The sequence below is a fragment of the Alosa pseudoharengus genome, unplaced genomic scaffold, assembly GCF_046254945.1.
Source record: "Alosa pseudoharengus isolate Yale_2024_CS ecotype anadromous, Long Island Sound unplaced genomic scaffold, YU_APseudo_1.1 YU_APseudo_1.1_scf_11, whole genome shotgun sequence".
NCBI classification, from domain to species: domain Eukaryota; kingdom Metazoa; phylum Chordata; class Actinopteri; order Clupeiformes; family Clupeidae; genus Alosa; species Alosa pseudoharengus.
The window spans coordinates 14585783-14598282 of NW_027468576.1; the positions used below are offsets into that span (position 1 = coordinate 14585783).

At 42.8% G+C, this 12500-nt stretch overlaps 2 protein-coding genes across 2 annotated transcripts in view; one reads left to right on the top strand and one right to left on the bottom strand.

The window, feature by feature from the left end:
* The window catches only part of LOC143117507 (solute carrier family 22 member 23), a 12421-nt gene extending 11608 nt beyond the window's left edge, over nucleotides 1–813 (bottom strand). Inside the window, exon 1 of the mRNA XM_076279255.1 lies at nucleotides 409–813. Coding sequence (XP_076135370.1) covers nucleotides 409–813 — 405 coding nt within the window. The remainder of the gene's footprint in view (nucleotides 1–408) is intronic.
* Nucleotides 814–9700: 8887 nt separating this feature from the next.
* dspb (desmoplakin b) overlaps nucleotides 9701–12500 on the top strand; it is a 23226-nt gene continuing 20426 nt past the window's right edge. Inside the window, exons 1-2 of the mRNA XM_076278085.1 lie at nucleotides 9701–10055; nucleotides 12113–12206. Coding sequence (XP_076134200.1) covers nucleotides 9877–10055; nucleotides 12113–12206 — 273 coding nt within the window. The 5' untranslated portion in view covers nucleotides 9701–9876. The remainder of the gene's footprint in view (nucleotides 10056–12112; nucleotides 12207–12500) is intronic.

A 12500-nucleotide genomic window follows, 5' to 3' on the forward strand; every position in this document is an offset into this window, starting at 1 on the left:
CACACTCAGAAGGCCTGACACTGACTTCATTAGAGGAAAGAGGAAAGGGTCATACACTTGTGCACACAGATATTCTCTTTCTTTCTCTCTCTCTCGAAAACACACACACACACACACACACAATCTATTCCCATAGGAAACTTTAACAAGCAAAGCACAACACTTCAACGTAGGTAAAGAGCTGATCGGAGGACTGCTAAAAGTTCATTAGCCTAGTCAAGCTGTTATCCATCCCCCAGATCTTGCTACTGTTTGTACATGTATGAGGGACTCGGCTCGGACTTAGTGTGTCTAAATCCACCACTCTGTGGTAATCCTGCCGCAAAGCCAACTGGTCTGGATTCAGTGCGACTCTCTATGACGGGCCCGAGAGGACCATGGATAGCGCCCGCGGTGGCGCGTCCTTACCTCAGTAATAACATTCTGTTTCAGGCCAAACTCAAGTTGTATCTGCCGCTCAGAGCACGAGCACTGCATTCCGTTATCCTCGTAACTGTCGGTTATGTACGGCGTGCGCGTGCTGCCGTTCAGTGGGGGGACTGCATCGGCATCCGCAGCACCGGTAACATTCCCAGTGCATGTTATGTTGGGTTGAGCAAGATGAATATAATCCGAGAACTGGTTGCATGAGATGAGAAGCACTGGGATCCATGACAACAGCATGAGCCGCTTCTGATATCTCCCGAACCCCCCGAGGAAAGGAAACACCACACCATCCACCTGAGCTAGCAGTGGCGGCCTCGAGGGCGTCGCCTCCGGGCTCGGCCCGACCAGGCCGTTCCCGGGCGGGTGGTCCATCCGAACCACGGCCATCGCGCGCTGTCCTGACGGAGCCTCGATCTGCCGCTACATCCAGTCTGCGCGATGGTCTTTGTTCAGAGTGAGATAGGGCAAACACGGGCACGCAAACGCGCATATACACCGAGAATGCCGAGAGAACACCGTCCAAATGAACATTCAGTTGCTTGAAGATCCGAGATTTTGCTCACGCACGGTATCCAAGGAATCGTTTTTGTGCGCGCCCCGTCGTCTCCCGTGCTGTGCGCGTGGAGCGGCGGGTATACCGTCTTTGTGTTCCATCTGGTTAAAACGCCATGGCAGTAGTAGACAAGCAGAAGCTGCGCCGGCTGCTCCGAGATCTCAGCGCGACGAGCTCAGCACTCGTACGCCTAAATACAAACCCCCCTTGCACAGGTGCGCGGGTCATCACTGAGTTCGCATCCTCTGACGGTCGGCCGTTATGATCTATTCGGTGTTGCTAATCCGCATCACTTTCCACTGCAGCCCTTGGCGGTGGCACAGATCCCCCACCGTCTCCGCTACTCTGAGCTTTGTTTTCGCCGGTAGCCCTACAGTGCGCGTGTGAGGATTCAGAGAGTCAAGCCCCTCCTACCGTGGTCGCGGATTGGTGGATGCGCGCTGGGCGAGGGCATCCCTGCGCTCATCGGGATAACAAAGACTGTGTGTGTGTGTGTGTGTGTGTGTGTGTGTGTGTGTGTGTGTGTGTGTGTGTGTGTGCATGAGGCTCATCCCCAAAGACTGAGCAGGCCATCACCTTTGATTATGCGGGTCGGTCAAAGCCGCACCTGTTTCCTGTGTTTGCCTTCATCCAGACTTTGTTGTTTATGTCGACTTGGCCAAGCAGTGTCTGAACTCATAAAGAAAATAGCTTATTGAGGATCACCGCGTCCTCACAGCTCTCACCACAATCAAATTCTTTCACAACGATTTATTATCACATCATTTTGCACATTATTTCATGGCTTATACTGATGACCATAATCTGGACTTCAATTCCATAATAGACTAACACATTTTGTAGGCTACTCTTACCATTCAGACTATCCCATTTACATTTGTCCATTTTAAAATGAGTCTCAATCCCCTAAAGATGATATGTGAGGGTCTAGAATTTGGGCAGAATAAGGACTGTCTCTTTTTATATAAGCATACATTGATACACCAGCTTTATTGCAGTTGATAACAAGCTTAAGCTAATTTATATAACATGGACATTTATTGAATAGATTTATGCTCACAACAAGGAATAATTTAACAAGCAAGAACAAACATCCCCACACAGTCTGTCTCCTTGGTAGGCCTACCGTTGTCACAGCAGTCAGCCACATGGACTAGCTGACTTCATAATGATACTCTCTCCGTCAGGAGGAATACATTCAGTGGCACCCTTCAAGCATCTGCGTAAAGAATGGAGCAGTCGCCTCATCTCATCCTGCCTAATCAAGCACCGACTGCATCACCAGCCTGACAGAGTGATCACATCACATCCCTCAGGAGTGACTGTTCCCTTTGACACACACACACACACACACACACACACACACACACACACACACACACACACACACACACACACACACACACACACACAATTAAATGATTCAGAATCTCTTGTATAAATGTCTGGTCCTCTGGCCCATGTGTGTGTGTGTGTGTGTGTGTGTGTGTGTGTGTCTGAAGTAAAGTAAATGCATCATATTTGTTCCCATCTGAATGTAGAAGGCTGACATGTAGATATCACTTTGAATACTGTAAATAATTATTCACACAGGTTTTCCTCAGCATCTTGACACAACAAATGTCACACTGTGACGAATCTTCCAATCAATAACTCCAATGTAAGTCTTTCTCTCTTGATCACTCTTAATCAGCGTATTAATCCTCATTGCTTTCAATTTTAAATGTAAATGTATGACCTCCTCTCTCCTTCCTCTCTCCCTCACTGGTGTCTTCATGTCACAATATGCGCCATCTAGTGGCCGTGAGGATACCATCGACGTGATTTAGGGACACGCTGATGACGTAGCAGGTGACTTTGCGACAGGATTATTTGAGGCAAACTGGATAACAAGTCCAGAAATAAACCTACTAGTGGCCAAGATTTCCGCAGTATCCGAGGAGGAGCTTTGAGGTAGTGCTGATTCAATAAGATCCAGGAGAACGCGACTGGATGCTAAGATTAAAATTGACCAAGTACAGAGGTAATTAACTGAGCGTCATAGACCTTTATGCTAGGTTATGCAGATGTCTGCAGACATGGTTAGACCTAGGAAATATCAAGCCATAAATGTTACACAAACAATCGGTAGCCTATAACATTAGATATTGCGTTGGTTGGTTAATCTGCCAAAAAGACGTGAATGAGTAGATATGTCTATCCCTGACGAACAGTGCTCTCTGTCTCCACTAGATGGTGCAATGTGAAAACGCAAAGCCTATTATTGCCTATTTTGGCAGAGGTATCTTTTTTTCCAAACATGAAATAATGACATGGCTCAAGGTAGAAGAATCGGTGTTCTTGTTCAAGTTGGGCTGTGTGAACCAACCTGAGACACATTCTAACTGCCTCACAGAGACACCGCTTAGGAGAACAATAATCAAAGCAGGTCATAACACCGAGCGTCCAAGCATCTGGCCAGGCGACAAAAGAAATCTTTGTAGAGCAGCTTATCTATGCCCCCCTCTCTCGCCAGGCGGCCAACCACCTGTACGGCTGGTGTAGGCTAGGCCTATACAAAGCGTGGAAGCGTGTGTGATTGGCAGAGTGACAGAAATCGATGCACACTTCCCCCAAGTAAGGCATGCTTATCCTGACTAAGCCATCAGGTTGCTGCCATACATTATGTAAGACTAAAACTGAATTGAAGTCAATTACTGATGTTGAATAGGCTATACAGTGCCCTCCACATGTATTGCCAGATAATCTCTTAGATTTACATTTCAATTTAGCCATTTAGCTAACGCTTTTATCCAAAGTGACTTACAAATATATCATTATCTTAGACATTGATTTATTAAAGATGTTCTACTTCAGTGCATGCTTCTCAGTGCATATATCCAGAGATAACCAGCTTATTGGTAGCCTGGTGTCACCACACCCATTCAATTCATTTTACTTTGTGAAGAGGGCCATTCATGATTGTTTATCATTTTCAGAAAAAGAGGACGGTGTGTGTGTGAGAATGTGAGAGAGTATGAGAAAGAAAGGGAGAGAGTAGGAGTGAGAAAGAAGGAAAGAGTGAGCATGAGAAAAAAAAGGAGAGAGAGTAAGAGAGAGAAAGAGAGAGAGAGAGAAAGGGAAAGAAAGACTGTTGAGCAACAAAACATGATGCACATTTCTCACACAGAACTGAAATGCACTCCTGCACTTTTTCTCTGTTTCTAAATTCTATATATTCTACCTCCACGGTGAACTTAACTTATAACAATCAGTGCTCTGTTACAAGTCTACAAGGCCCTGTCTTTTGTTGTCTGTCCTTTCCCTTAATTGTCTGTCTTAAATTACTACCTAATAAGTAGTAATTGCACTTTAAGTATCTATAATGTGTGTACACTAAATGTAGCAGTCTCAAATGTCATTTTTATATATTTTAAATGTAACACCACTGGATCCATGGTGAAACGTTGTTTCGTCTCACTTTATACAATGTATATGGTTGAAATGAAAATAAAACCCACTTGACTTGAAAGAGAGAGAGAGTATGATAAAGAAAGGGAGAGAGAGAGTAGGAGTGAGAGGAGGAGAGAATCGATGTTGTGATTGATAAGTGACAGTGAGCCTGATCTCGTCGTTCACAGGACACTGTGAGTATGCAGTCAGAATTCACTCATCTTACAAGCATGTGCTACCTCTTGTCCTCTCTCTCAGTGCAATGGCAGCAATATTCTGGATAGTTTAGCAAGTCTGAGGTTGTGAAGTCTGTAAGGCTTCAAATGCCTTTCTTTTTACAAACATCTGCAAATAGTATTAACTGAAATAAGGTAACTTTGCACAATCTTCTGTCCAAAGTATTTCTATTATTATACACATTCCACATCATGATTCTGCAGAAGACAACTTGTGCTGTCCGGAAGAAAAGATTCAATGACTGGAAATAAGTGAGAGGAAGAGAGATGAAAAAAATAAATGGGACAAATTCGGTAACACTTTACGGTAAGGGTACATGAATTATCATCAATTCATGCATGAATTCATTCATGATTTATGCATTACTTCATTCCTATATATCTTATGAATAATCAGGAATTGACATGAGTTAATAGTCTCTCATTCATGACCTCATGCATGAACCACACCTCAACTAAGCAATTAGGTAAGATGGGTACATCATTATGACTCATGATTACATGAATTTAAGGTTAATTGCTCATGAACTCATTTGTCTGTGGCCCCTCAACTAAAGTGTTGAATAATGACGATGTGTTTAGAGAACTGCAAAGTTGTGTTCAAACCAGACTTTGAGCAGTGATGACTACATTTTTGGCAGAAAAAGAAATAATCATGATCATTAATAAATAATGATTCATAATGATGTGCCCACCGTACCTAATGCTTTAGTTGATGAATGAGTATGAGGTCACAAATGACAGACTATGAACTTATGCGATTTCCTGCTGATTTATGAGATATTAAGAAATTAAGTAATACATGAATCATGAATTAATGAATGCATGAATTCATGATTCAAAGTGTTATCCCAAATTCAAATATCACGTGTGTACAACATCACAGGGATTATTAGATAGTTTGTAATGCCCCACCCTAGAAATGGCAACAAGCAAACACATGTAGACAAATACCAGGTGTGTGAAGAATAACGATTAGATTACAACAAAGCAGTAATAATAATAAAAAAAAAACTTGTCTGTGCTAGTATGTGTGTGTGTGTGAGTGAGTGGGTAAGTGAACAAGAAAGGGAGAGAACATGCGAGAGAGAAAGAGAGAAGGTGAAAGCGAATGAGAGAGGGTGAGAGAAAGAGGGAAAGAGAGAGAGAGAGAGAAAAAAATGACACCTGACATCAAGTGATCTTTAGGCAGACTTTGAGTTGTCTAGGTGTGGCTGAGGGAGGGGCAGAGAGAGGCAGGGAGCTTTGTCCCTGCACGTCGGAGAAGTCACTCAAATGCAGCTGGGATGCTTCAGCTCATTTAACTCCTGAGATATAATTATTTTACGCCTCATGTACATGCAGACACACTTGTACGTCCCACACATTTTGAACATGACATTTAAAAACAATCAAAGTGGGTGGAACGTGAGTGATATAAGGAATATGTTCTGAATGTGAGTGCCAGGTTTAGACGTGTACAGGGCACACACTCACACACCACTAGTAATTACCGGGATTTCTCCCTTTCTCTCTCTCCCTCTCTCTCTCTCCCTCTCTCCATCCTTCTCTCTGTGTCTGTCTGTCTGTGTGGAATGACTGTGGAAACACCCGTATGCAGACAAAACACACACTGAAGCAGAATCCAATGCCCTGTTTGGTGTCTGAGATATTCTACCCATATACAGACTAGTGTTCAACTCATATACAGACTAATGTTCTACCCATATTCAGACTCATGAGTCATGACATCTATGCACAGATCCACTCCCATGCTGGCACACTGATGAAAAACCTTGATTCTTTAAACAGGCCTATGCATCTCCAATACTGTGTATACCACAGCCTATTTTGTGTGCAATACAGTAATATATTAGATTATACTTAATTGTATGTTTTACTGTAATGTGTACAATGTACTTTTAATGTTTCAATATTAATAGTTGCTTTAATGTTTCAGTATTAATAATGCTATGCCAAGCTGCTTTCACACAGTCCCAAGCAGAACCATCCTTACATACATATGTTTCTCTGTTCCTATACAGTAACACATAACAGTGATTCATGTGAATCTGAGTACACATTTACTTGCAATGCAACATGGATGCTCTATTGCATATGTTCCTGTATTATGTATGCTGAAGAAGGTTATCAAAGAAGACTGAAATATTAGCAGACGTGATGGTGAGTGGAGGTAAGGGAGGTCAGTGGACTTCTGAAGTCATAGGCAGGCTCAAGGTCAAGGTCACTTGAAAGAAAGAAAACCGCTGGAAACACATATGTGCTGGTGTGCACATATACCCACACGTACACACTGAAGTTCACACACTTACTAAATCACACATACCCGCTCAAAACCAAACAGGCTTGTCTTGGCAGCGGGGGAATGGTTCCAGAAGACGGTAGCAGCAGAGACTTGTCTTTCCTGAAAACCCTGCTCAGAGAGAGTATGTGTTTCCTTATGTGTGTGTGTGTTGTGCTTTGATAGATAGATAGAATGATAGATAGATACTTTATTGATCCCCAGGGGATATTCAAGGTCTCAGTAGCATATAGACAACACACACACACATTCACCAACAGCAGAAAAAGTAATTAAAAGTATATAATATAAAAACACAACTAAGCAATAAGGACAGTAGAAGATAAAGAATATACTAAATGTACTAAAATACAAATTATACTAACTAACACTTAATCTAAATCAATTCTAAAAACAGTATCCACATAGTGGTGATTAATCAATCAAGAGGCGCTTGCAATGACTGAGGCAGGGACTAAGCCTGTGTGTGTGTGTGTGTGTGTGTGTGTGTGTGTGTGTGTGTGTGTGTGTGTGTGTGTGTGTGTGTGTGTGTGTGTGTGTGTGTGTGTGTGTGTGTGTGTGTGTGTGTGTGTGTGTGTGTGTGTGTGTGCGTGTGTGTGTGTGTGTGTGTGTGCGCATAGTTTATGTGGCTTGTTTATATTACATGTATGTCTCAGTACAGTATGAATGTGTTTGTATGTATGCATGTGCGTTTATGTGTGTGTTTTTGTTATATTGGATATATGTTTGAGTTTGTGAGAGAAGTGAGTGTGTGTGTGTGTGTGTGTGTGTGTGTGTGTGTGTGTGTGTGTGTAAGAACATGAAAAGGTCAATCATAGGGAGTTAGCATGGGAAAAATGATTGAGCGGCTTGCTCTTGTAGATGTGGCTGTGAGCAATGCAAGTTGGAATGTCAGGGCTGCCACACCTAATGACCTCAGGGATTAAACAGTTGATGTGTCTGTGGTCTCTCTCTTTCTTTCTGTCTGTCTCTCTCTCTCTCTCTCTTTCACTCTGCCACTCGTATTGCCAAGGCAGTTATTATATAATACAATAAATCTGGACATCAATACAGTAGATTTTCATAGTAAAAATGCAATATATGATAGTATATTGTAATGTGTGTATTTGTGTTTGTGTGTGTGTGTGTGTGTGTGTGCGTGTATGTGTATGTGTCTGTGTCTGTGCATACTGTATATGTAAGTGTGCTCTTCACACTCTCTCTCTCTCTCTCTCTCATTAGCTTCAGATCAGTATTTCAGTTTTGAGCATGCGTGGGCGTTTTAATTGGTCAGAACTAAGTGGACTACTTCAGGGATGGTGGGGATTGTGTGTCAGCATTTGTGTGTGTGTGTGTGTGTGTGTGCCTGTGTGTACACCATTGGTTCTTAACTGGTCTGGCTTTGAGACCCACAATTTCCCATGTTCATTAAAGGAGAATTCCGGTGTGATATTGACCTAAAGTGTGTTGAAACATGATACCGAGTGTGAACGTATGTAGCTCATCTCGGCTTGTCCCCTGCACTCAGAGAAATCTGGCACTAGTTAGCCGATGCTACCAACAGTTTTTCGATGGGGGTGCCTCGGGCATCGGCCTAGCCATGCAAATAAATCACTGTTTTACACCATTTACGAGGCTCAAAGTAGCTCCACACTTCATTGGTATACTTCCAAGGGCCTTGACATTTAAAACAAAACATTGAGAACTTTGAAAAAGTGCTGGTAGTTTATTTACAAGACGATTTATACAGACAGTACCTTCAGGAAGTTTACCGTTCGCCGCCATCTTGAATTTAGTCACGATAAGTCGAGCGACGAGTACAAATGAACAGGTATGATAAGGGATCAGATTCCAAAAATAATTCAGTGGAAATGCATGGATTCCAGTTGCTTCCAGTAGCAGCAATTAATGCATTGTTTTAACCTATTTCTTTTGTGGGGGGCTGATGTCATTGTCATGTAACGGAGGCTGCAAAACCTCTACTAGCTGCAAAAGCTAGTAGAAATTCTGATTGATTCTGATTCACATTGGCTGGTGATCAAAAAAGTTCATTTAGAACCCTGACTGTAATAATAATATGTTTTATTTGTAATACACTTTACATTCCAGGGTGTTTGTGTGTCTTTGAGGTTTTGCTTAATTGGATGTCGTTCTCTCTCGTCTGAATGGCTGCATGTGGTCATCTCACTTTGGGCCGTTTCTGTGTGCTCCCAGATCCTGCTGGAATTCTGGTTATGGTGGTGTGTGATGTGCTTGTCTGTTTGTGCGTGTGTGTGTGTGTGTGTTTGTATGTGTGTGTGTGTGTGTGTGTGTGTGTGTGTGTGTGTGTATGTGCGTGTGTGTGTGTATGTGCGTGTGTGCGTGCGTGTGTGTGTACAGTGTGTGTGTGTGTGTGTGTGTGTGTGTGTGTGTGTGTGTGTGTGTGTGTGTGTGTGTGTGTGTGTTCTATTGCTGTCTGGCCTCGGCAAGATAAGAATGATTACAAAGTTATTTCTGAACAGATGAGCAGTTCTCACAGATTTAATACAATTCCTTTACACTCCCAACCTCCCTTTCGGCTCTTGGCCCCTCTACAAACCACACACACACACACACACACACACACACACTGGTCTTCTGTCTACACACTTCTCAGGGTTGCCCCCAGGCTAAGGGGTGTGAAGTTGAAAAAAAAACTATTAAATGTTTTACGGATTGAAGCGGGCCAGGGGTGTGGTCTTTGGCAAAGGCAGAACTGCAATCCTTCCGTGTTTTATTTCTGCCGTCGGACCTCATACGGAGGGGAGGAGGTCGGGACGCTCTCGCTTAGGTCTCATTAGAGCATTGCTTCAATATCGCTTCGCTGTCACTGACTATGGATTCACTGCTGCGGACATAGCTTGCTGTTTACGTAATTATTTGTTCTAGTCCATGTTTGTTTTGGCCACGTGAAATCACAGCTGGCTAGGATGAGTTTATACGGGTCACAACGAGCACTGAATATCAGTCAGAGAGGCTCCCGGACCGATCTCACGGGAGGCGGATATCCATACGCTCGGAGCGAAATGGTCGGGGGAAATGGATATGCTCAAGAATATGTGGAGGGCTACTACACTTACACCAAAGGGTCTGGAAGTGGCGTACAGAGGTGGGTACTGTGAAGACTTAATATATGACGAATATATGTCTAAGCCTTCTTCATTTAGCCTACCTGATGATTACCGTACGGTGTAGAAAAGAGAAAGTAAAACTTTGAAAGTCGTTGTGCACTTATCCAATGACACGCACAACCAGCTTGTTTGTTTTTAATGTTATGAAACCATCTTAATCTCAACGAGAGTGACTAGTGTGTTATTGACATTTTCAGCATTCTTGAACAACAGTAAATTGTAGCTTTCATGTTTGGGAATGCTCCGCGCTTTGCAGGAGATAAATCATTTTTAACTGCAAGCATCTGCTTAGATGGGTTGCAGCGTCTACACACGCACACACATGCATAATACAACTCCCTTACACGAGGCTACCTTTCCTGCCTGGACACTCGAAAACTCTGTAACTTGAAAATATGCGCAGACTCTAAGCAGAACATCCACATCCCCATCCACTAAAACTCATAAACCCTAAGAGCACACAGACGTATGTTTATTGAGGCACGTATAGAGAATTGGTGCCCTGGAGGCTTTTTGTTTTCAAAATTATTATACTCTTCAAAAATATAATCTCTTGTTATTTCATTGTTACTGTAATCTTGGCTTCACTGAAAATGAGGACTACCCTCAATGATAATTTTACAAAGCATACAAAGATTTAAGATAATAGAGGTTTATATGTCACTATCCTTTAATAAATTGATTATGAGCTTCAGGAAGACATTAGAAATAGGGCTTTGTTATACTTTCAAAACACACAATCAGGAGACACATTTTATAGATACCTTTGTTAACCAAGACTCTCTGTAATCACTTTGAAACACTGTCAGGGTAATGCCATGCCTGCCAACATCCAGTGCTGAAATAATGCAATGCGACAGATAACGGAGATGAATGTTGGGGCCAGGCCATGTAGGATTAGAAATACTGACTTGTTCTGATGGCCAGAATGCCAACTTCATAAGAAATTATTTTCAAAATGTGTTCAACTATTCTATTCCGACAGTAGAATGAAAACATTAGTATACAAATCACACCATGCATGCAAGACATGGAAGCTGGATAATTTTTAAAAATAATGGTAGCGGCAATGTAGATCCTGCATCACCATTAAATCCCTAAAGAGAGGAGGTGTTTATTCCAACCAAACAAGAACAAATCTAATGGCTTTGAATGAGTGTAATTAGGGTGTGGTCCTGTCTGGTAAACCTGCAGCAGTAGCAACAATCTTGGCACATTTCAAAAATCAAAGAGAGTCAGCTCCTCTCCCCCAGTGGAGAACACAGAGTGATTGTTTATCAAATGACCCTGCAGGTGAAGAGATGAGAGCTGGGCTTGCTGAGCTGGGGGCTTGGGCCTGCAAGGTGGAGGACCTGCTGACGGCTTCATTAGCCTCTGGCACAGAACTGAGAGGCAGGCGGCTATGAGGAGGGGAGGGAGAGGAGGGGGAGGTGGGAGAGAGAGTGAGATGGGAGTTAATTTATGATTCAGGAACAGGAGGATTAAGTGTGTAGTTCCATCTGTGGGTGGGGATCAGGTGGAGTACAAGGGTGTGGTGGTTCTCGCTATTCTACACTGGAAGGACTGGTGACTGTGAAATTAGGCAGAGAGGGGATGTGTGTGGGGGGAGGGAAAGAAGCAATAAACCACCACCACACACATACACATACCAAAAGCAAAAACAAAATCAGCAAAGCACAACAAAATAGACAACAAAATAAACAAAACAGGCCAAAGAAAAGCAAAACAAAAACAAAAAAGCAAAAAGATAAAAACACATTTATCAATCAAGCGAGTCTTGTGTGTGTGAGAAAGTGGTGAAGGAAGTGAGTGAGAAAGAGAGAGATAAAGAAAGTGAAAGACAGAGGTTGTTTCAGGAAAGTGAAACTTAAAAAAATTAAATAAAGGAGAAAAGTCTCCAGACCAAGACACTCTTAAAATGAAAATGTCTTTACTGACTGGATGTGTCTTTAATGGACAGATGAAATTATGTTCCCATGTAATGGCATTTTTTGAACTCTAAACATCTGGTCCCATGATGCACTTCTGTGGTCAGGTCGAGCTCGCTCGCCGGACCACACCAGAGGGCCATGCTCCTGCAGGACCAGTGTCAGGATGCACTGCAGCGGGCCGAGATGCTGCTGCAGGCTGTGAGTACCTACTGAAACACACACTCACACACATACACACAAATACACACACACATGCACACACTCGCGCACACACACACATGCACAAACACACATACACATATGCACGCACACACAAACACACTCTCTGTCTTCCTTTAATTCTGTCTCCATTCTGTCCACTACTGTCCAACACTCTCCACAACTCGCTGTGCATGTCAGGCAACAAGGCAAATCAATCTGACTTTAGTCAATTAGCCGTGAGAAACATGACTTTTTTTCTAAGAGAACACAAACCAAACAGAGTGATAAGGT